This window comes from Mesoplodon bidens, assembly GCF_964165515.1.
Source record: "Mesoplodon bidens genome assembly, chromosome: 10".
NCBI classification, from domain to species: Eukaryota; Metazoa; Chordata; class Mammalia; order Artiodactyla; family Ziphiidae; genus Mesoplodon; species Mesoplodon bidens.
Window position 1 is genome coordinate 91,834,315 of NC_138172.1, and position 25,040 is coordinate 91,859,354.

The 25,040-nt window shown below is 44.1% G+C and overlaps 1 protein-coding gene across 1 annotated transcript in view; it reads left to right on the forward strand.

Annotated features, from left to right (window-relative positions):
- The first annotated feature begins 6,484 nt into the window (after positions 1 to 6,484).
- KIF13A (kinesin family member 13A) overlaps positions 6,485 to 25,040 on the forward strand; it is a 207,421-nt gene continuing 188,865 nt past the window's right edge. Inside the window, 2 exon segments of the mRNA XM_081247019.1 lie at positions 6,485 to 6,621; positions 6,889 to 6,979. Of these exon segments, the coding sequence (XP_081103145.1) occupies positions 6,567 to 6,621; positions 6,889 to 6,979 (146 nt within the window). The 5' untranslated portion in view covers positions 6,485 to 6,566.

Genomic DNA, 25,040 nt, shown 5'->3' on the forward strand with positions numbered 1-25,040 from the left:
TCTGCAACGGGAGAGGCCACAACAGTGAGAGGCCCGCATACCGCAAAAAAAAAAAATAAATAAAAATAATAATAATAATTTGGAGAGCAGCTCACAAAACTCAGAAAAACAGTTTATGTACCAGATTACTTGTTGATTATAAAAGGATACAACTCAGTTAGCCAGGTGGAAGGGAGGTGTGTGGGGAGCGGCACAGAGCTTCCATGCCCTCCACAGGTACACTATGCTCCCAGCGCCTCTATGTGTTCATAATCCTGGAAGCTTCCCAAACTGCATCTTCGTGTTTCATTCAACCTCCAGCCCCTCTCTCCTCCTCTGAGATAGGGGTGGTGGGGGTAGGTGAGCTTTAAGTTCCAACCTTGTAAGCACATGGTCAGTTTCCCTGGCAACCAGGCCTCATCCTGTGGTTACCTTTACACAAATCACCTCATTTCCCCTTTAATGCTCTGGAGCTATTTCAGGAATGAAGGATTAAAACCAAATATTATAGTGAAAGATGCTCCTATGCTCTGATCACTTACATAATTACAAGAGTTTTAGGAGCTGTGAGTCAGGAACCACGATGAACACCAAAATATATATTTCTTTTTAAAAAAATCATTTTGCATTTTTGATAGAAAACGATAACACAAAAGATGCATTAGAATGGCCACACTTTTATATTGATGGCAATACATTTTTTATAAATTTCTTTTGGGAAGCAATTTTTCCCCAGGTATAAATACATTCCTATCTGGTAATCAACATTCTGGGAATCCTTCCTGGGTTTAATAATACAAAATGCAGGAGAAGGTGCATGAATGGAGATGTTAATTTATGTGTGTTTTTTATAAGTTGCATATATAGTTCTTATTATATGACAACATCACACCCACCTTGGGGGAGAATTACTCCCCCGCCCCATCAATGCTAGCCTTGACCATGTGACTTGCTTTGGCCAATGAAAATTGAGAAGTGATATGCATCATTTCTGAGCAAAAGCTTGAAGAGCCATTGTGTGGTCTGCCATCTTTTCCTTTCCTTCTGCCACAAAACTGGCATTGTCCCGGCTCAGGGCTGTTTCATTGGCCTGGGAGTGGACATGAAAATGACTGGGGCAGAGCCACAGCCGGGCTGTGGTGGACAAGTCACATGAGTGAGGCATAAAGCCTTGTTTTTAGAAGCCACTGAGATTCGAAGGTTGTTGGGTTACCATGGCGTAACTTAGCCTAGGCTGACGGATACTGTTGTTAAAGTAGATTTATAGAAAGCCTTTTATTTAAGTATTTGCCTGCACCATCATTACTCTTTGATCCTCTGTAGACTTAAGCCATTAGCAGTTTTTACATCGGCCTGGAAGCCCCCTTCCGGCTGAAATAGCTTGAAATCAGATGATTCCAGAGTCTCTGGGATGTTTGTTGATCAGGTGTCTGTCGGAGCTTCAGAACCCATGGCATTTCCGGTTTCTAGAGTAAAGCTCTATTAACCAGCTCTTCCTAAAGAAGAGCATATGTGTAAAGTGCACAGACCAGAGGGGGTGGGGGTGGGCGTCTAGTGGCTCGTGGGTGCAGCAGCTGCATTCGTTGCTTAAGCTGAACTTTGGGGATTGTAGAGATGGTTGAAAAGAACATCCGGCCGCGCTGTGCTGTCAGGGAAGCCCTCCCAGCCTGCCCATAGCTCAGGCCCACGACCAGGATCTTCTCAGTCTAGGTCAGCTCTCTGATGAGGCTTTACTTCTACACAGCAGGCCCGTGACCTCAACAAGCTGCCTTGTTCCCCTGAGCTTCTTTTTCCTCAGACTGACTCCAGAATGCCACACTGTCTGTCCGGTTCCCAGAACTCCCCTTGCTGCTGCTGGAGAAAAAGCACGTCCATCCTTTTATTAGCTTTTTTTTTTTTTTCCTGCTTACTTCAATTTAGTAGAGAGAGATAAGAAAAACAAAACAAAACAAAAAACTGAGCCTGGGTGCCTTAGAAGTGTCCAGATTCTTCTTAAGAAGTCCATCCAGTTAAAATCCCTGGTCTACGGCCTGTGGCACCTTCTTAGATGGATAACCACTGGGGTTTCTGCTTGCCGAATGTCTGAAGTTGGGGTTCCCACAAGCTCCCCTCCCCACCCTTTGGGACCTTCTTTCCATAGAAGGGCCCTGGGGATGCCCCCCACCATCCCTTCATAGCAAATCAGCCTGAAGAGCCAACAGTGGCAGGACAACAGGTTCCCTTTGTGGACCTGAGTGGGTAATTTGTACTTGTGAGGGATTGCCACTTGCACGTGGCAGAGCTGGAATTTGAACCGGGGTTGCATGACCCCAGAGTGCGTGCTTTCACTCCCTGCACTGTGCTGCCTTTCATTCTTCATCGTGTTTATAATCTATGTCCAACTCTACATATTGCCCTTCTAAAGGGACTCGTGGATGAAGGGCAATGTCAGCAGTATTTTGCGTCATTTATCGACATTCTCCAAGCTGACAAAATACCATTGCTACTGCTCTATGAGCATCTTCTTGTCTTTTCAGTCCCACTGGCACTTTTCCCAGGTTAATTCTATTCTCACTGTGGAAGCTAGGAGCAGGAATGGAGCTCAGCCTTGGTAGAGACTAGAAGCAGAACCTGGAAGGTTTTCAAAAACCTGAAAACCCAAACCCAAACAGTTCTCACTTCCCTAAGTATCCTTCACAGTGGCTTCTTAATTCTTCTTTTTCAGAGCAGTGTTCCAGGCCTCCCTGTGAGCATGAAGAATACAGCCTCTCCACAGCCCTCAGGTTGACTTCAGGGGGTGCCAGCTTCCACTTACAATGCTGTGATGAGAGTTTCGCTGGTATTAACTCATGTTATCCTCATAGCAACCCTATGAAGTAGGGACTTTTTCCATCATCAATCACCACCATCCTATTTCACAAATAAGGAAACTGATGTCCAGAATAGTTAATACAGATTTTCTTGCTCAGAAAAGGAAGGTTCAGGATTCAAACCAGATAGTTTGATTCCAAGGGTCACACCCTCAGTCACAACCCTATGAATCCCAAGCCCAGATTTCCAGGGGGAAGAATCTGATAGATCCAGTTTGTGGCAGGAATAGCCCTTGGGGCCCAGTGAACTGTATCAGGAATGTGGGGCTATGTATTACAAACATGGTAGCTGAGGCCCAGAAGCCAAGGGGTAGGGTGTCAGGGGAGAGGGAACAGTAGTTCTCAGAAAAAGTGGAACATTGCATGCTAGGCATTTACTCAGAAAGGTGTCTACTACATCCTGTGGGGTAGAAGTTCAGATTCCCCATTTACTCATGAACCAGCTGAAGATGGGGGGTGGGGTGCAGTGGGGAGTTCAAAACTTGTTCCAGGCTACGCATGAGTCAAATTCAAATACAGCCCATCTAATTCCTAAGCCTTACTTTATCATAATACACTTTTATAGGAGGATACCCAGGACAGTTGAGAGAATGCATTATGTGGCAAAGTGTATTTTCCAAAAAGGGCTACAACAGATATCTCCCACTTCACATGATCTTACAAGATTAACTGTGACATTTCCCCCACTGAGATAAGGGGACTATAGTTCTCTCCTGGGATTGGAGAGGGCTAGTGAGACTACAGAAGTGACACTACAGAATTTCTAAGGTAAGGTCATAAAAGCTGAAAGAGCTTACATTGGTGCTCTTAAAATGCTCATGCTCAGAACCTAACCACCAGGCTGTGAGGAAGCTCAAGCCCGCCCATGCAGAAAGACCATATAGTACCTGAGAAAGAGAAACACCTGTCCTGCTCCAGCTGTTCCAACTCCCCATGCTCCGCCCCCGCCCATTCCAGCTCCCATCTGACTGCAATCTCTGCAATCTCATGATTGAACCAGATGAGCCCTTCCCAAATTGTTTTAAGCTGCTGATTTGCGGGGGAGGATGTGTTATATAACCAGAACAGCATATTCTTCTTCTGAGCAGAGGTCTTCACAAGAATGTGAGAGCCATCTTCACGTATCTGAAGGACTGTCATGTAGAAGAGGCGGTTGACTTGGAGGGGGGAAGCTCTAGGTGGCGGCACTAAAATCAACAGTTGGAATTTACAGGAAGGCCAATTTGATTCTTCACAGAGCCCTTCCCTAACTGTGGAATTTTAGAGCCATCCACTAGTGAGCACTCTGCCAGCAAACATACCCAAGCAGAGGGATGACCACTTTGGGGGAGGTTGTAGAAGGGTCCAGAAGACCCCCAAAAGGCACATTCCCGGCCTAAAAAGATGTAATTTCAAATGAGTTAAGGCTAAAACTGTTTTGAAGAAGAAACAGTTCTTCTTAGAAGAGGAGAGGACTAATCTGGGTCTTTAGAGTTGGAGAGGGTTGGGAAAGGTGAAAAGCAGAAGGACCACTCAGCAAAAAAAAAAAAAAAAAAAAAAATGGGGGACTTCCCTGTTGGCACAGTACTGAAGACTCCTTACTCCCAATGCAGGGGGCTGGGGTTCGATTCCGGGTCAGTGAACTAGATCCCACGTGCACGCTGCAACTAAGAGTTTGCACGCCACAACTAAGGAGTCCACCTGCCACAACTAAGACCCAGCGAAACCAAAAAACAAACAAAACAAAAAACAATGGAGGGCTTCCCTGGTGGCATAGTGGTTGAGAGTCTGCCTGCCGATGCAGGGGACACGGGTTCGTGCCCCGGTCTGGGAAGATCCCACATGCCGCGGAGCGGCTGGGCCCGTGAGCCATGGCCGCTGAGCCTGCGCGTCCGGAGCCTGTGCTCTGCAACGGGAGAGGCCGCAGCAGTGAGAGGCCCGCGAACCCAAAAGGGGGAAAAAAAAAACAATGGAAACTATTTAACCGGCAACACCAAGTTAATCATGGCCCTCACACCTTAAGACCTATTCTTACCTGTGTATGGTGTGTTATGGGTCATCCTCCTCCCAGACCCTCTCCAGTCAGCTGCAACCCTCAATTCTCACATCCCAGTGGTTGCTAAGTCTTTCACTCTTATCTCCACAGTAAGTCCTGCCTCTGCTCTTAGCGTTCCATCTGCACTACCACTGGCTTTGCTCTAGCCGTCATCACCTCTTATCTAGATGATATTCTTTTAAGAGTCAGGCCTGGGAATTCCCTGGCGATCCAGTGGTTAGGACTCCCCACTTTCACTGCCGAGGGCAAGTGTGCTGCGAAGCTAAAAACAAACCAAACCAACCAAACAAAAAAACACCCCAAAGAGGCAGTCCTGGGCTCCAAGACCAAAGCCTTCATTCAGTTCCCGTTGCCTTTGGAATAAAGTTGACATTTCTTAGGTATTCAAGGCTTTCATGATATGACAGAGAAGGTGATGGTGTCAAGCCCATACTTGGCACCTGTTGGAGACAGAATTAAACCTCATAGCACCTGCCAGCAGTCTAGTCGTATCAGACACGGGGCTGTTTTTCCTGCCACAGAGTGTGTGTCTGTAGCACAGGATGCATGACTTTATTCGTTTTTGTGTTCTCCACAGCACTTTGCACACAGTTGGCCCCCAATACAACTTCCAGTGACCTTGTGAATGATTGAATTTCTACACTTAAGCAAATTGGAAAGATTTCCCCAGATCTAAACTCGGGATTTTAGACTTGGGTACGCTTCAACATGCCCGGCTCCCCATAAGCGCCCAAGAAGCACTTGTTGAACCGCATAGAAGAAATCAGATTCCCCCGGTTCCGCCCTGGCAGGGAGGTGGGCCTTTGGCAGGACGACGGAATCCATGGCTATTAAATTCTTATGTAAGAGTGAATGACCCTCCAGCCCACTTGACAGCTCTCCCGCAAGAAAAGTGCAAGGGCAAGGGAAGGAAGCGAGAGCAGTCTTTGCAAACACACACTCTTTCGGTGGCAGAGGCACAGATTGATTTCCAGCCTCGGTTCACCACACGCATCTGAAAATGCAGCTGCGCGCTCCGTGCGGTGCCGGGCGGGCGGAGGGGGCGGCGTGCCGGCATTTCGGTTTGAGGCGTATTTCATTCCGTGGGTAAGGCCTGCCCACCCGGCACGCCCAAGAGCTCTGGGGCTGCGGTGACAGCGGCCCCACAAGGTGACTCGAGTTCAAGGCGGTGCCCGTGGGGGTCCCCGCCGGCGCGGGTGCAGGCCGGGCCCGGAGAAACCGGGCGCCCCGCCCCGGACTGCAGCGGCCCCCAGCGCCGCGCCGCTCGCCGTCCCCTCCGGGTTCCGCTGGGCGCCGCGCGCCGCCGGGCCGGGCCTCCCCGAGCCGCGGGGGCGCGGGCGCGGCGAGGCGCGGAAGATGGCGGCGCGGCCGGGCCCGGGGCGGCCGCGAGGGGCCGCGGCGCTCTGCGGTCGGCTGGGCCGGCGCGGCTAGAGCGGCGCCTGGGCCGGGGCGGCGCGGCCTCCTCCCCGCCCGCCGCCGCCGCCGCCGCGCCCCGCCCCGCGCGCCCGCCCGCGCGCCCGCCCCTCCCCGGGCCGCGGCCGTGCCCCGCGTCGCGCTCCCCCGGGATGGCCCGCGCGCCTCGGCGCTGCCTTACGGAGCACACGGCGGAGCAGCGGCGGCGGCCGCGCTCGGGGGGCGCGCGGCTGCGGCTGCGGCGGCGCCGCGCGTGAGGGGCCGCCTGGGGCCGAGCGGGCGCCGCCAACATGTCGGATACCAAGGTAAAAGTTGCCGTCCGGGTCCGGCCCCTGAACCGACGAGGTGAGGAGCTTTCCGCTCGTTTTCGTTTGTGGTCGGGATGAGGGCGGGGGCAACTTTGGAAACTGCGGGGCCGCGGGGCTGGAGCGGCGGGAGCGGAGCCGGAGCGCCGGGGCGGAGGCGGCGCCCGCACCGGCCGCGGGGACCCGGTGCGCCGGCTCCCGGCTCCGGGCTCGGCCGCCTCCCGGGGGAGTCCCGCGCGGCGTGCAGAGGAGGGCTGCGGGCACGGATGCTCGGCTTGGCAACGTTCGTTTTCCCTTTTGCTTTCAGAACTGGAACTGAACACCAAGTGCGTGGTGGAGATGGAAGGGAATCAAACGGTCCTGCACCCTCCTCCTTCTAACACCAAACAGGGAGAAAGGTAAAGCGGGTGCCGAGAGGGCGGGCAGGAGGGTGCAGCCCCGCCGCCTCCTGCAAGTTTGAGCCAGGAAAATGGGAGTGCTCTTGCCTATTGTTAGGAGGACGGCTTCAAGTTTGTCGCACGCTCCTGTCTGAAGCTGTTGCAAGTCCAAGTTCCTCTCTCTCCTCCCTCTGCCCCCCTCCCCCTTGTCCCCTCTCATCTAGAGCGGCATCAGGCAGGGCACCCCGGCCTGAACCAGGACCAGTCCGCTGTGTCCCCGGCCGGCTTCGAGGGGGGCCGGATGGGACCCTAGAGATGATTAGTCCAATAGCCACATTTTACAGATGAGAAAACTGAGGCCTGAGGCGAGCAAGTGACCACCCCAAGGCCTGGTTCGTGGAACCCAGTGCCCCTGGTTCTTTCCACCACTGTACTGTTTGCTTTATTTGGCAGAATGTTAAGGAACTTTGTGTGTAAAATGGGGGGTGGGAGGGAACACCCCCCCACAATAAAGCAGAACAGTTTTGTACGATGCAGGCTCAGGCCTGGACCATTTAAGATCTATTTTTTTGTTGGTGCTGGGTTGAGATAATGCCTGAATGTAATGCGCGAATTTCGATTTTCAAGGAAACAAAAGTAGTGCCCGGAGCTGTGTAGACACTGGGGGGATGTTTAAAAGGGGCTGCATTTACTAGATGGCAACATTTGCATTTGAAAAGTGGTAACTGTTGGATCCTTATTAATTCTGCTCTATTCCACGCAACAGTATGGGAAAATGCCCTAAAATAATTTGAATATTTGGCATTTTTTTGGTAAGCCCCTGAGAAGAAAACGGTTGGAATTCATTTAGTATAGCAATGCAGTAGCTTGTAAAAATAGGAAAGAGAAATCAGGGAGATCTGACAAAATTAATTCCTCTCTGATGAGTGTTTGTGTTTCTAAAAGTCACCTGTTGATTGATGTGTTACAATTTAGTGATTTTTTTGTTGTTGTTCTTCAGAGATTTTTTTCACTAAAGAGAGACTCTGAAGTAGGGTTTGTTACTTTATTGCTAAAGGAAACAACTGCCTTCATTCTATAATCATGTGGTGTTCAGGCATAGTTTTACTAAATTTGGGGGGGAGAAATTATCATGAAGTAAGTTTGGGGATTCTTTGCTTTTTGTGCTGAGGCTAGAAATATTTATCCAATGTGCAAACATTCTGCTTCCTGTAGCAGATTGTTATGGTGATTGTAAATAGCTAAGTTGTATTTAAATATGTCAAATACTTTTCAGTAATGGATGTATCTTTGAATAATATTTTTAGATACATTTTAGATATTTATAGGATTTTAGATACATTTATAGCAATGTAGTTGTGTATTTCTTAGTGATAGTAAGTAAACTCATTGAGTAAATTAAGATATTTACAGCTTAAATTAGTCACCCACATCACCAACATTTCCCCCCACCCCCCCAACCTGAATATTGTTTGAGAAAAAAATTCTGCTGGGTCTGAGTCTTCAAAGCAGTCTAGGAAGCAGGTAGAATGTTAACTCCTTTTATGTAGCTGTGGCTTCTGTTTCCCTTGCTGGTTTGACACCTGCTCCTTGTCACTCTTAACCATCAGGAGTGTTACTGTTAGCTACTATTTAATGAAATGAAGCTTTGTCATTTGTGGGCAGACACAGATTTAGTGTTGTGGAATTTGGATAGAAATTACAACTGTAGACAGTTGGTTGGAACTACTAAATAATCAATTGATCATTTTTAGGGCCACCACTGCGGTTACTGATCAGCATCTTTTAAGTAATGATTTGAAGGGTGACTTGGGGATTTATCCATCTGCTTGCTTCTTGGAATAGCCCCTTATCTGGAACTATAAGAATAGCACTGAAACATGGGTGTCCTCTTGTTCTGACCTCCTGACAGATATGATTCTTTGAGTGGTGGATGGCCCCTTTCTGTGGGATTCTGCCTGGGTACCTGTCATTCAGTTTACAGACAAACTGGGAGGAGTGAACACAGCAGTGCTGCTTGCAGGTTAGGATTACTGTCTTTGCAAGGAGGGAGACACCAAATGCATTTTGATTTTCATTATGCAGCTTGGTTTTATGTTTCTCCAGTGGGTCTTCCCTTAAAGCAACAGTGCATTTAAAAATAGAAACAGTTCCTCCCTTGGGTTCTGGGTTGATTAATTGCAACGATGCTTCATGTTACCTTTGCAATTCATTTCTATCATTTGTTTTGGATAGAGCTCAGAGCAAGGCAAGACTATTATTTTTCTTACCTAGAAGTTCAAGGTTTGAAGTGTAAGAAGTTTTAAATTAATATTGGCAAACCTGTGTCAGATTGAAAATCACTTTTTTTCCTGAATATTGCAAGAAATTACTAATGTATTAATCATGGCTGGAGTTTTAAGTTACTGGGTGAAAGCTTCCACTCCTACCAGTAAAAACAAACAAGAGTGCATTGGTTTCCAGGAAAAGAAACAGATAGGCTTAGTTTTCATAATTTTCCCCCTTTATGGAATCAAAGCCAAAACTACATGTTAAGGACTAAAAGATCACAGGTCTTCTGAGGTTAAAGATGTTTGTTTTCATTCTGAAATTCTAAGATTATAATACACCACAGAGGTCCAGGTTAATAGTTGATGTGTTTATCAATCACCATTCTGAAACATTAAGACATATATGAATGTATTTCTTCAAATACCATTGCATTACCATGCAGGAGACATTTATGAAGTTCAGATCATGTGGGTACCATGCTTAGCTCAGGGGATCCAAAGATCACTACGGACCCATTGCCTGTGCCAGAGACTCTCACCTTTGAGAGAGGTGGGAAAACAGGGGAAAAAATAATTAAAATATAATGTGGTGGATTATGTAGATTACACTTTCCCACTATATATACCGTATCATTTGGAAATTACCTGTTTGCTCTTCTGTCTCCTCTCCTCTCCTTGAGGCTTCGAGATCTGGGAAGGCAGGTACCTTGTCCTACTGACTTTTGTGTCCCATGTTTCCAAACAACATGTGGCACATAGCAGGCCCTCAGCAAATGTCTGCAGTGTGATGGTTTGCAGTGTGATGGGCGTGCTGAGGAGGGGCTGTGGATGTGACCCGGGGTCCTGGCATCCTGCAAAGACAGGTGGCATTTGTGCCTGTCACGTGGGTGCTAAGAGTACAGGTTCACTTTTTCAAGATCAGGAGAAAGTCTTTTGTCAAAGTGAAAGGCATACCTGCCTCAAATTACTTCTGGGTGACTGTGTGTGTGTGTGTGCAGGATGTGGAATAGGGTGCGGAAGCCAGGCAATTCATGAAGGGGGAAGAGAATGAGAACCCCTAATTTGCCAAAATAGGTAATAGTTTTAAAATCAAAGTATAACCAGATGTGCAGTGCAAAGCCTTCCTCTCACCCTGGTTGTCATCTCTACTCTTCCCATCCCCTCACCTGTCCAAAAAAAGGTAACCACAGTCATTAACTTCTCATGCATATTTTCAAATACACACACTTTATATATATATATATATATATTTCCACAAATATCTTTTCTATAATTAAATACCAGTATATTGACTCCTTCATTTTTTATTTTATTTTATTTTATTTTTTATTTTTTATTATTTTTTTTTTTTCTTTTTGCGGTATGCGGGCCTCTCACTGTTGTGGTCTCTCCCGTTGCGGAGCACAGGCTCCGGATGCGCAGGCCCAGCGGCCATGGCTCACGGGCCCAGCCGCTCCGCGGCATATGGGATCCTCCCAGACCGGGGCACGAACCCGTATCCCCTGCATCGGCAGGCGGACTCTCAACCACTGCGCCACCAGGGAGGCCCCATTTTTTATTTTTATTTTTTTTAATATCCTGTGTGGGTGGTAGTAGTAGTGGTTTTAAAAACATACATACCGGGCCTCCCTGGTGGCGCAGTGGTTGAGAGTCCGCCTGCCGATGCAGGGGATACCGGTTCGTGCCCCGGTCCGGGAGGATCCCATATGCCGCGGAGCGGCTGGGCCCCTGAGCCATGGCCGCTGAGCCTGCGTGTCCGGAGCCTGTGCTCCACAACGGGAGAGGCCACAGCAATGAGAGGCCTGCGTACCGCTAAAAAAAAAAAAAAAAAAAAAAAAAAACATACCCATGTGTATATGAATCTGATCTTTATAACTTTTAAGAAGTGAAGCTTTATCATGAGAGTATAATGGAACTTGCTTTCTGCAGAAATTTTTGTTCTTATTTTAAATCATTTTAAAGTAAGTGAATTGTAGGGTAAGCATCCAAAGCAATGTGCATATATCAATATTACCTAGCTAAGTTAAAAGAAAAATTGGACTAAATTTAGCGTTTTAGTAAAAGAGCATCAGAGTTTTAACTTCCCCAATTTTTCCATACTGCAAGGTGGGCAGTGTAGCTTTTAAAGTATATGAGGGTGGGTTAGTGGAAGAAAACTACATCTTGGTCGACTGCATCTGTACTTTCTAGTTTATGCATTATATGTTGCAAGTTTTGTTTTTTTTTTTGCGGTACGCGGGCCTCTCACTGTTGTGGCCTCTCCCGTTGCGGAGCACAGGCTCCGGACGTGCAGGCTCAGCGGCCATGGCTCACGGGCCCAGCCGCTCCGCGGCATGTGGGACCCTCCCAGACCGGGGCACGAACCCGTGTCCCCTGCATCAGCAGGCGGACTCTCAACCACTGCGCCACCAGGGAGGCCCATGTTGCAAGTTTTTGATTGTTTATTCCACCAGGCTGGCTTCCACTGCTATTCCAAAGTCTTCTAGGATGGTTCCTTCTGCTCGAGTATATCTGTAGACCGGAAATTTAAAAATTAGTTAAAATCATATAAAATGAGAAAGATCCATCACCTAAGAAGCAGTAATATTCCACATTATCTGATTGACTTTGAGTTTTATTGTGTTTTCTGTGTTGTTACTCTTCTCTCTGGTTCAAATATTACAAAGTTGATTGTAAGAAAGCAGAGTATTTAGATTTCAGTAATATAGGAGTGAGCATTCTTCGTGCATGATATCAGTGGCATTTTAAAGAGTGTTATAATGGAATATTTTCATTAGCTGTCAACATTTTCCATTTCTTTGCTTTACAATAAAGATAGATTGTCATCTCTCACTTTAAAAAAAACAGGACTAAAAGTAATTATAATGCTGTGTAGATAGTAATTTAAAAATTATTTTGTTCACAGTTAAACATACATTTTACATTATGTACAGTTGTGTGTATGTATATGAAGGTTCATGAAAAAATTTACTATGTGCAATGTCTCTGTTATTTTCTACCACCTTCTTTTTTTTTTAAAGGGAACTTTATTTTTATTTATTTATTTTTGGCTGCGTTGGGTCTTCGTTGCTGTGCAGGCTTTCTCTAGTTGTGGCTACTCTTCATTGCGCCGTATGGGCTTCTCATTGCGGTGGCTTTTCTCATTGTGGAGCACCGGCTCGTGGCGTGCAGTCTTCAGTAGTTGTGGCTCGAGGGCTCTAGAGTGCAGGCTCAGTAGTTGTGGCACACGGGCTTACTTGCTCCGCGGCATGTGGGATCCTCCCGGACCGGGGCACGAACGCGTGTCCCCTGTATCGGCAGGTGGACTCTCAACCACTGCACCACCAGGGAAGCCCGGCAGGCGGATTCTTAACCACTGCGCCACCAGGGGACCCCTACCTGCTTTTGTTTTAATTCATTTTAGAAATGATGGTTGTGACTTACAGAATTAATTTCACAACCCGCTAAATGGTCATAGGTTTATAATTTGAAAAATACAAGTTTAGTGGCTAAGAGGTTGGGTTCTGCATACATATATTTGTATATATATTTTAAAATCAGTGTAATAGTTTGAAGTGTGAAGTAGTTTTATAAGTTATAAAGGCTATGGTTTAAAAAGAAGAATCCTCTTTATTTTTAGTCCCAGAGGCAGCCACATATAGTGATTTTAGCTTATTCTTTTGGAATTTCCCTCCATATTTCTGAGTAACATGCTGGTAGTGCTAGTTTTTAATTCGTTCTCTCTGTTCTCTTTCTGTGCCTTATTTTCACCCCATCCCCGAATTCTCCCCATCCCCCATTTTCCCAATATAGTTATATAATGTATCAGTATTTAGTATTTCCATTATTTAAATGACTGTATAGAACATTATTTACAGTTGAGCCTTGTACTTTTCCATGATTTCTCCTATCATACAAAACTTTTTGTTTTCCCTGGAGTTAATAATTGCTTTTATTTTTTTTCCTTTCTCTCTAATTTGCTTCTTTTTTATGTACTTACCCTTAATTCAACATTTAAATTATCTGTCCCTTGCCCACATCTCCTTTCAAGACATTCAGATATATGAAGTGCTCTCTTGATTTCATCTTCTTAGAGACATCTCTCCTTGACCCTTCTAACATGTTCCTTTATGAACTGGTAACCTTCTCTGCCTGATGTAGCTGTCATCCTGGGGGTTCCTGTCCCATCATTCTGAGAATTCCTTTTATTTCTCTTCTGTGTGGGATCTGTTTTTCTGTTTCCTTTTTCTTTCTTGGTTTACTGCCTCAGTTTTGTAGAGCATATCCTTTGGTAGCTTCCTGAGAAGGAATGTTTGGGAAGTAAGGGTTTTTGAAACCATGAAAATATCTTCATTCCACCTACTTACCTCATTAACAGTTTGGATGGGTATCAAATTCTATTTTGAAGATATTGTTGCTTTAATGTCCTCTAGCTTCCAGTGTTTCTCTTGAGAAGTCCAAAGCTATTTGGATTTCTAATCCTTTAGACGTGACCTAGATTTTCCCTTTCTGTAATCCTATAGAATATTTTCTTCCCCATTTTTGTGAAATCACAATGGTGGGCCTTTTGGACCTGGAAACTTGCATCCTTCAGTTCTGAAAAAAAAATTATTGAATTAATTCATTAGCAAACACTTTTTAAAATTTACTCAGTTCTTTTCTGGAACACTTATTTGGACATGGGTTTTCCTGAACTGGTCCTCTATATAGTCGGTCTTTTTTTTTTTTTTTTTAGTGCATAGTTTTGTTGGTGTTGGTGTCTGTCTTTTATGTTAAATCTCAAATGTATAGATTTTGGACTTTCTCTAGGACAAGGGCTATATATGATTTATCTTTGTGTTCTTAGGGCCTACATTCAAGAATGCCCAGCACACAGAAAGCATTTTGTAAATTCTCTTTGTTGTTTTAAAAAAATTATTATTATTAAACGGTTCTGTCAACTCCCTTTTCTTTTTAGCTTCCAACAATAGAAATAAAAATGCTTTTCTTTTTCTTAAGAGCACGTGTAAATGCTAGAATTAAAGGTAGTAGCTGCCTTATACAACTCTTAGCTACCCATATTAATGAAGATAATCAGTGTAATCAGTACAAAAGCTGGAAAAATTAGAAAAATCCTGTTTTTGTATCACTATTGCAAAAATTTTAGTTAGATTTTTTTTTTGGTCATCATTAATTTTAAAATATGTATGCTTGTTGGGTTGGGGAAATTTTTCAAAATGATACCAAACTGGCCAGTTTATCATCCTACCACTTGGCTACTTCTGGCAAAATCTAGTTAGAAATAAGTGGATAACTTGGATTGTTTCCAATTTTCAATAAAATTACACATGCTGTGCACTCATATTTTAAAGAAATTTATAGGCCTTCCCTGGTGGCGCAGTGGTTAAGAATCCACCTGCAAGTGTAGGGGACACAGGTTCAAGCCCTGGTCTGGCAAGATCCCACATGCTGTGGAGCATTTAAGCCCATGTGCTGCAACTACTGAGCCTGTACTCTAGAGCCTGCGAGCCACAACTACTGAGCCCACGCACCACAACTACTGAAGCCCGCACGCCTGGAGCCTGTGCTTCATAACAAGAGAAGCCACCACAGTGAGAAGCTTGTGCACCGCAGCAAAGAGTAGCCCCTGCTCACTGCAACTAGAGAAAGCCCGTGTGTAGCAATGAAGACCCAACACAGACAAAAATAATAATAATAAAAAAAAAGAAATTTATAAGAAAAAGTCTTCCACAGATAGTAAGCTTTCTGAAGACATCAAGGTCTCTCAGTTATTCAACCACAGTTACCCTTTCTCAAATCTTCCCTGGAGCTATTGAGAGTTTAAAGGAGTTTGGAGAACATTACTGGCAAATGAAACGGAGAAACCAACAAGACGTATAGAAACGCTCAGAAAGAGAATTTTGTACCTTCACAACATAGGAAATGAAGTTTACTAACAACACAGCTGTCAATAAAGGAAGTATGCTAAAATTCACATTAAAACAATCAAGAGTTGATTTATATGGGATTCAAGAGCTATCTTTTCAAAGATTACTCTACACAATATTTCTGGGAATTTAGATTTGCAAATATAAGAAGAAAATATGAGAAATTCTTCCTTGGAAATTAGTTTATTTGGCATTTTACCACCCAACAACTATGTGGAAACTAAATAAGCATGGGAAAAATGTCAAGTTTTCACATCTCTAAAATTTTATTGTAAAAATGGATAATTCTTATATTTGACTGTAAGATCTAAGGTTAAAAAAAGAAAAGTAGAGAGGAGAAATTCTTGTAGACTCTCAGAATTAGGAGGACAACAAGTCCAAGCCTCCTCATTTGCTTGAATGCAGTCTTGATTTCATTTTACTATGAGATGAACAATTCAGTGAATCATTGATGAAGCAGTAGAACTGTTTTACCAAATCATTCTTGAAATGAACTTTTCACGTCAAAGCACAATTGTATCTTTTAAAAAGATTGCTTCCTTAGATACTCTAAAATGTTTTATAAGAAGCATGACAGAAATTTAAAAGGGGGGTTGGGGGCAGGGGGAAGGTGTCATTGTCTGGGTAAACCTAACAAATCCATTATTCTTATTTTTCTCCTTCCTTCATTTTGTCCTTGTCCATATAATATAAATATTTATAATTACAATTTTGTGTTTTGCTTTTCTTGCATTTATTTTTGTCATGCAACATAGTTTTCATAATTATAATTTTAATAATTGAGTAGTTTGTTGAGTTTCATAATTTTAAACCATATTTCTATATTTCTGGACCTGAAACTTGTTCTAACTGAGAGCATCTTCAAGGAACTTTTTAAGAATCCTTTGCTAATTGCAAGGCATTTCTTCCCAAGTAAGCTTGCTACCACAAAAATACATCTTTGAAATTGCATGACAGCATGAACTATTCCCTTATATTACAATGGAGTTAAAAGTTGATAATTTTCAGATTTAAGTATGAGCTAGGTCATGGGAAAAAATGATTTTGTGTGGACAGTAACAACCCAGGGGTTCTCACACTTAAGAGTGTATCAGGGGACTTCCCTGGTGGTCCAGTGGTTAAGAATCTACATTCCAGTGAAGGGGATGCGGGTTCAATCCCTGGTCAGGGAACTAAGATCTCACATGGCATGGGGCAACTAAGCTCACATGCCACAACTACTGAGCCCTCCTGCCGCAACTACTGAGCCCGTGTACCACAACTAGAGAAAAAGCCCGCATGCCACAATGAAGAGCCCATGTGCTGCAACTAAGATCCGATGCAGCCAAATAAATAAATACCAAAAAAAGAAAAACACAGTCCCACCCAGAAGGTTCTGATCCAGTAGCTTGGCTTGAGAATTTGCATTTCTAACAAGTTCCCAGGTGATACTGATGCTGTTAGCTCCGGACCAAGCTTTGAGAATCACTGCTTTAGGCCAGGACTGTCCAATAGAATTTTCTGTGATGATGGAAATGTTCTACACATCTGCTGTCCAATATGGTAACCACTGGCCATTCATGATTACTGAGCACTTGAAATGTGGCTAGTGCAACCAAAGAACTGAATTTTAAATTTTATTTCATTTTCATTAGTTTAAATTTAAACTGCAGGTGGCTACTGTATTGGACAGTAGGGACATGGTTCTAAACCTTGGTTGCACATTAGAATCACCTGGGGGGTTTTAAAAATCGATGCCTGGGTCCTACCCCCAGAGTTTCTGGCTTAATTGGGCTGTAGTGCACCTTAGGCACTGGGATTTTTAAACGCTTTCCAGATGTCCCAGTTACGATTGTTGTTTAACAAATCATCCCTAAAGTTAGTGGTCTGAGACCACCATTTTTTAATGCCCCTGGACTCTGTGGGTCAGGAATTTGGACAAAGTAGATATGACTTCTCTCTGCTTCTCAGCGTCTGGGGTCTCATCTTGAAGACTAGAAGTCTGAGGGTGTAGTCATCAGAGGGCTGGACCGGGTTGGATGTCAGAGGTGGTTAACGCAAATGGTTGGTAGTTGATTCTCGTGTAGTGAAGGTTGACAAACACTGATCTAGTTTAATAAAGCAGGTTTTAAAGCCCAGTTTCACAGCTTGTCCTTTGGTTTATTTTACCATTCTGATTGTGATCATGTATGCAAATTCTCATAACCATTAACGTTCTCAAAACTAAAGTCTGAAAGCCTCATAGAATCAGCCTAAATATTTACCTTATTAAGGTGACTTATGGAACTTTAATAGGGTCTTTGTATTATTATGAAAGTTAAGCCTCACAAAGTTAAATAAATTCTCTCCCATTTGAGAAAAGCCTCCTATTCTCTAGCCAGGTGTATTTAATCAAAATACCTCTTCTTATTTGTTTTTACTTAAATTGTGGCAGAGGGGGCTTCCCTGGTGGCGCAGTGGTTGAGAGTCCGCCTGCTGATGCAGGGGACATGGGTTCGTGGTCCGGGAAGGTCCCACATGCCGCGGAGCCTGCGTGTCCGGAGCCTGTGCTCCGCAACGGGAGAAGCCACAACAGTGAGAGGCCCGCGTACCGCAAAAAAAAAAAAAAATTGTGGCGGGGGGAAGGAATTACCTCGATTATCTAGATGCAGGGTACTTGCCTAGCCTTCAGCTGACTCCTCCACCTGACTTCTTGGGAAGCACAGGTTTCTCAGCTTTCTAATGGCCTGTGGACCACAATTCTCTGCTTCAGGCCCTGGAACTATGTGGCAGTCCCAACCTCAACTCCTGTACCTTTGCAGAGCCCTAGGGACCCCATCTGTGTGGAGGCTCAGGACAGTGTGATGACTGGATGGGAAGTCTGGATGCTGCAGGGTCCTGCCACTAACGTGGTCTGTATCCTTGAGCTAGCCATTAACACTTCGTCTGTCAAACTGCGGGCTAAACTAGGTAACCGGTAAGGTTTTTTAAGCTCTAAAATTTAGATTTATCCCAACTATACTTACATGTAGAGTTGAATCAAATAGAGTAATAGGTAACATTTACAGGGGCTGAAATGGGTTGGGTTGTAATTTACTTCTTGTCAGAGTGTTAGGAAAACTGGGGAGGAAGGGTCACTGTTCTTGGGAGGCTCTGTTTGCCTGCAGTAGCTGATGCGAGAATTGAAGGTGTCAAGTGAAATAAGACAGCCACTAGCTCCAGATAGCTGTAGCCATTATCAGCTAGCCGGGGAGCCTGGGTTCCTTACAGACATTTTTACATGCCTCCTGTCTCAGCTAGGACAGCAGCTTTTATACGTGCCTACAGGGCGTTATAAATCTTCTGATTTGGTTCTTTCAATTAGTTTTTATCTTGTACAGTTGTGTTCTTTTGGGGAACCAGTGATTTTTAAGCTGTTCTTGCAGGCATACAGCTGTTTTATGTGATAAGTCTGTATGGGGGTGGAGAAATGACATTTCCAGAGCTGTTAGGCTAAAACTTACTTGGGCAGTTTGTTTTGTTTCTGAGGGTTCTGTTATAACGTAACCAAAAGTATGGTTAATTTCCAATATTTCTTATCTTCAACTGTGAGATGAATTCTGTTTAGTGGGAAAGAGAGAGAGAGAGAGAGAGAGAGAGAGAGAGAAAGGGTGAAAGAGAGAAGGGGGAGAGAGAGAGAGTGAGAGTGTTTCCTTTCGGGTTTGTGTCCTCTTACCCATTCTTTTGAAAGCAGAGTGGTTATTGATTCTCTCTGACCCTTTAGAGTCTGGTCTGTAGGTGTGATGAGCTTTGCTACTGTTAGAAGAGGTGTGAGGAAAGCATCTGTGTGCAGTTGCCTTGAGGGAAGAAGTTCGGAGCCTTGTTTTTTAAAGGACAGGGAACAGGAAGGAAGGCTTTGAGGAAAAGGAAGCTTTACCCTTTGTTGTTGGCTCTTTGTGTTGTCTTGAAGAGACACTCCCTAGATTGTACACCCACCATGAATGACCACAACTATTCATGTTTCTCAAGCTGGGAGCCTCAGGGGAAAATCAGAAAGGGCAAAACCATGCTGAACTGCTCAGGCATTCTGTTGCAGTATTGAGTAGATTTATCCCCAATTTTGGAAGGGCCATGCAGTAAATCCTCATGTAGTTTGTTGAGCAGATTAATAAGCCTTTAAATATACTTACATTTCATAGTTTAATAAAACAAGTCCTCAGAATTGATGCTTGGTGTGCCCACCTATCTATAATCCCAGCTCAGTAGAGAATGTGTCAAGATGTGTAGCTGAACTTGTAACTGTTCTTTTTTAAATTGGATAACAAACTGTTAGCGTTTTTTGTTTTTTGTCTTTTGTTCTCTATCTTTAATGACTTCTATTTATATTGTTAATTAAAGTTTAGTATTCCCTGTACAACTTGTAACAGGGGATGGTTACATTATTGTGTTAAGAAAGAGCCTTAAAATTACTTGTTTCAAGGGTCATGCTTTGAGTAAGGAGGAAGGAGTGTGGTAGGGAAAGCTTATCAAGATAATGGTGTTAAATTTGAGCAGCCTTATCCAGTTTTAAACATCTGCCTTTTTGATCTAGAGTTACTGTAACAAACAGGTAACATTAGCATGGTAATGTAACTAAGTTTGTTTTGTTTTTGTTTTTGAAGCCTTTAAGTTTTGCTGGCTTTGATAGTTATCAATAGAATAGTATTCCCCTCTCTGCAATGACAGCTTAGTCTGCAGTTTTTGTGATGAATTCTGCAGTGGAAATAATTTTTCCCAATTTTTTTTTCTTTTAAATACTGAACAAAGAGTCTTCCTTATTTGTGTGTATAAATGAATTTTTCTGAATGGCAGGGTACCTCTTTGCTTTTGTAGTTTGATACATTGAAATAACCTCACCCATCTATTTAAAAATTAGCCCAGATAAAGTTTAAATGTTCATAAGTATGTGAATTACTTTGTATTTGAGCCAGAGCTTTTACTCAATGAAAGGAAATCTTTTATTTGCCTTTTGTGTGGCCATCCCTTGGGTGTAAATATCTAGTTTTGTAAAACACTATCAAGTATTGTGACAGAATGATGTAGTGGTGGAGAGCCCCTCAGAGGACTTGGGAGGCCAACTGCTTATATTTGAAACTGATTATGCAACTGACTAGCTGCAGAGTGTCCCGGCAAGTCCCTTAACCCTCTGTGCCAGTATTTCCTCATCAGTAAAATGGGAATAATAAAATTACAGACCCATAGCGGTTGTGAGGATTACCTGAAAAACTGGGTTCACCTCTTGGTGGGTGTCAGAGAGGGAGAAGGAGGATTTATTCCCTGTAGCAAGTAAGGAAAACACCGGGGATCTTTCTCAAAGCTGTGGCTCCCCAGCAGCAGAATTGGGGACGTTTTAAGCTAAGGGTACGTGCATATTCATGAAGGAGCTTGAGCCCAGGAGAATTCAGCATAGAATTGGGGCAAAGGTCAACAGAGTCCAGGCTTTAGTTGATTGAAGTCACAAAAGGTCAACTTCATCCTTCCGTCCTCCACCAGGGTGGGGACCTTATTTCCTACAGACTCAAAAATATGTATCCGATTACTAGGTATACCTCTTGAGGAGGAACTAGGACTCTGTTTTATCGCTGAACTGTGTTTCTTGACTGCTTTCCCTTTGTTCCTGCATCCCGTCGCTTCATTTAAGAGCATTAATTACTGAGACCTGTGCAAGGGCAAGCATTGTGGCCAGGCTTAGATCCCAAAATGGCTTAGGTCAAAATGGCTCCTCTTGTGTCAAGGAAGCCATGCCTGGTTCACTTCCTCCAGGGACCCCCTACCCCATCTGTTTATAATAGCAGGGTACCTTGCACAGAGCACACATTAAGTGTTGACAATTTAATGTTTTTATTAACACGGAACACTTAAAGCTTGTTGACCTACGCTTTGCTTCTCATTCCAAGTTTAATAAATGAAGTTTTTTTTTAACACCTAAGAAGAGCAATTAAAGAGGGACGTCTCAAAATGTTTGCTTTTAATTGTTGTGAATTTTCTGATTACTTCTGATTTAAATGTGGACACTTCATGCAGTATGTGGTGACACTTTGTGGTGTTACATCAGACACTTGCCATGTCTCAGCTGACAGACCACAGGAGCACTGCTCTGTGGAGATGGATGTGTTGAATTTTGTTGAAAGGGAAATTCCTTCTATGACAGGTGTTCACCAGTCTGGTCATTTGGCAGTCATTCATTTGGGTAAAGAATATATGCCCATAAATTGTATGTGAACACATTGGGAAGTGTAATTTTTTGACAAAATTTTGACATGTTTGTAAAAGTATGTTTGGGAAGAATGGGGGGCTGGTGATGGGAGGGTGCACCAAAGCCCTGGGATAAGATCTGAGGGGGAAAACCGCAGTGCAAAGAGCTTGCCCTGGAATTTGACGCATTGCCAAACTATCTGAATAACAAGAGAGCCTGTTTGGAGACCTGCATAGGGATGGGACTGTAGCCCTAATTGTGCACCTTCAGCCCTGTGTTCCAGGTAGTGGGTGTCCGTCCATTGTTTCCTTAGACACGGTACGTTCTCAGTAAGTGTCTGTTGTGCTTGATTGTATTTCTGTTAATTGGATATATGGTTACTAGGCTGTAGTTAGTATAGGAGACTTGTAGATGGTCAGTACTACCTAGTCATAGACTGACTTCTGAGGAAATGAACATCTGAAGCTACCGAAACATTGTATTCAGTAATATTGGGTTTCTATGCTTTTTTTTTCCTTTCTGAGGAACCTGACTTTGTTATCCCAGTCCCCAGGCTGGTGACTCTTGTTCCAATGTTTACCATACTGGAGACATGGACTCAGGGCCTCTCTATTAAAAATTCAAAATAGAGATATAGTTTTTCTTGTATATCTGGTTCTCTGGCACCCCTTAACTGAATATACATTATCCTGAACTCTCTTATTTATTTATCTGTTTGTTGGTAATCTTCTGGTTTTTGGTAGTCTTTCACTGACACACTAAAATTCAGAAAATATTTAGGCTATTTCACAGAAATATTTGAGTTTCCTTTGAACTTACTAGTCATTTTCTTAAACATTTTTTGCAAAAAGATATACAAATATGGAAACCTAAATGCATGCAGATTTGTGGGTTTTTTAAATAAGAGAGTGATGTACGCCTTCTCAGAAATTTTGGTCAGATTATCCAATTTCCTGTGTGCAGAAATACATGAAAACTAAAGAGGAGGATAAAGAAAAATTTTGATGTACTAAATACTTCGTACATTTACGTGAATGATCATCAAGTGTGTGCTTTGCTTTTCTCCTTTCTCCCTCTGCGTGTCAAACACCTCAGCCAACATTCCCAGCCTGTGGCTTTGTAAGTGGGGAAAATACAGGCGTGTTCCTCCCGTTTACCTCACCCTCTCTCAGCTGTGTCCTTTGATGTCTTCCAGGCTCTGAGAGTTTGGTGCTGCTGCCCTTGTCCCACCCCTGGAAGCAGAGAACTTGATGGGGCGGTGGGAGGAGGAAGAATTAAAGGAATCGAACTGGCCTGGGCCCTGACCTTCCTGGCCCTCGTCAAAGCCGTCTCAGTGATCTGGAGTCAGCATTAGGCTGAGATTGGGGAGACAGGGTCAGACTACATGCGCCCCATTCCATAGCTGGAATGTTTTAAAGTATCTGAGTTATGTATTAGGTATCTTCAATTTTCATTTGGGAAGATAAAGACTTTTTTTACTTGATTAGTCAACCTTCATGGTTAAACGGCTGTTAATCAGCACGAATCAGAGCCTGTCAGAAAGTATCATTCCAGGTGGGACACTGAATGCAGAGGAACATTTTAATTTCAGGATTCTGAGACAGGGGATCTAATGACAACATGAAAGTGAAGCGATTTCACATCAGTTACACGCTTACAGCAATTTGCCTGCTTCAGTTACCGTGTGTGTTTGATTCTGATCAATTTCAATGCAGTCTTTGACTGAAAGTCTGGATCCTGGATAGGCCTGGCTCTGGGAACTCTCATTTAGTGAATTCTTTCTAGGGATGTCACTGATAGGTCCTGGTAGGAGTGTTGAGCAGAAATAGGTTATAGCCGTTAAAAGCCTTGAATCAGTTCCCCTGAGCATTCTGGTGCCCCTCCTCCATCCATGTGGCCAAAACCTGTGGCCCTGAGTAAAGACAGAAATAAGTATTGCAGAAGGCCAGCTTGTTCACATGTGTTTGCCTACAGTGGGCTGCTGTGAACGTGCAAGCAGGTTGGCCCTTGATCTGCTTTGGAGTTGGTTAAGTAGGAGTAATGTGGTATTTGTGGTGGAGACTGAAACCTCGTTAGGATTTGAATGTGTAGAAAACCAAACCAAAGCTACCTCTTTCTGGCATCTCCTCCTTGAAATCACCAAGCCGCTGGGTAGAATGAGGTAATTTTAGAGTATCCTCACTTGTAATGTTTGCAGTGCAAATGCTTGCCAGCCAGAGCCCCGTGGTCCCATTCTTGAAGCCACCCGCTGCCCTGCTCGTCCCACAGGTGCCCCATGTCATTAGGAAGTAGCGGGCTGTCCTTTTCTGAGCAAGGTGGCATTGAGAGAAGCTGTAGTTTAGGAACTGGTGTGCATTTCGGGGCCTATACACTGGGAAAAATCAATACTGTTCATGTTTCTAGTTTTCTGAAAAGCTGCCTTTCACGAAAGCTCTTCAAGTTGCTTGTGGCTTCTCGCTTGCAGTATGTGGCCCTTTAATAAAGACTTGTGCTTTGACAGCAGGGTATCACATCAGCACACACAGCCACGTGGCACTGGCCTCCTGACTGTGAATATGTCCCTGTATGAAAATTGTCAGCGGGGGCAGAGGCCCTGGCCAGTATCTGGTGCCACCTGCTCTGGGGGCTGTTGCGTGGAGGCCAGCCAGGCGGGAACTGCCTAGTGTCTCCTACACTCGCTCTGACGGGGTGTGGCAGATAGATGCTAACAGGGCTCCTTGCTGCTTTGCACAGTTTAGTGAATGATCTTTGGGGTGTGTCAGTCTTCCGAACTTGAAGCACTTGTTTCTCATTTTGGCCAGGCTCTAGCCTTGACATTGGGCTGGACTTTTGGGAAGAAGCTTGGCATTTTATATTTTAATAAACTGTCCAATCTTCTTTGTCTCTGTTGGTGGTTGGGGAGCTCTGTGGGTGGTGGAGAGGAGATAGAGCACATGTAGGCATCGTGTGGGTACCTTAGTCCAAGTGCACCGACCACTTGCCACCTCCACCCCAAAGGTCAGCTGATCCCCTTGGAGGGTGAGCACATCTGGACAGGCCTGCTCTGAAGAGGCCGCCCAGGGATTCTGGTTACATGGCTCAGGAACCCTAGCTCTGTGAAGAGCTATTCCAGGCTCCTGGTCCTTCTCCACTAGCTTCTAGGGTGTTTTACAGGTTTGAGGCATGGCTTACTGTGAACATTTTGTTAGTGCATGTGTGCATGCTTGTGTACTTGCTTATTTGTTTATTTAGCTTATCTGCAAGCAGAATGATACTTGTAAAGTGCCTTGTGTTCATTTACTGACAGTTCATTATAGCTCTGTGAGTTCTGTCATGGAGTGCTGAGTAAATGTTTCCAAATACTTGAGTGGGAGATAATAATAAGGAACTTCATGGCCCTGGAGAATTTGTGCAAATGGCTTATTGCCCCTTCTAGATGTAAACTAAGGGCAGAACCCCTGGTTTTATTTATCTTCAGTTTCTTTGTTCCTTTCCCCCAGTAGCCAGCACATGCCTTGTACATAGTAGGTGCTTCCTAGATGTTTATGATTGGATACCGTGAAAGATATGGATATGCATTCTACAAGAAGAGCTGTGCCTGGTACATGAGTCTATGGGTGGAGTGTTTTTATTTGATCCTCAGGCTGTGTCTGTCATGTCATTTGTGGTTTTGCCACTTCTAGTTTGGGCCCTATGAGACCTGTAATTTTTGCATTCTATTATTACATAATTATAGGCTCTGCACTGTTATGTGA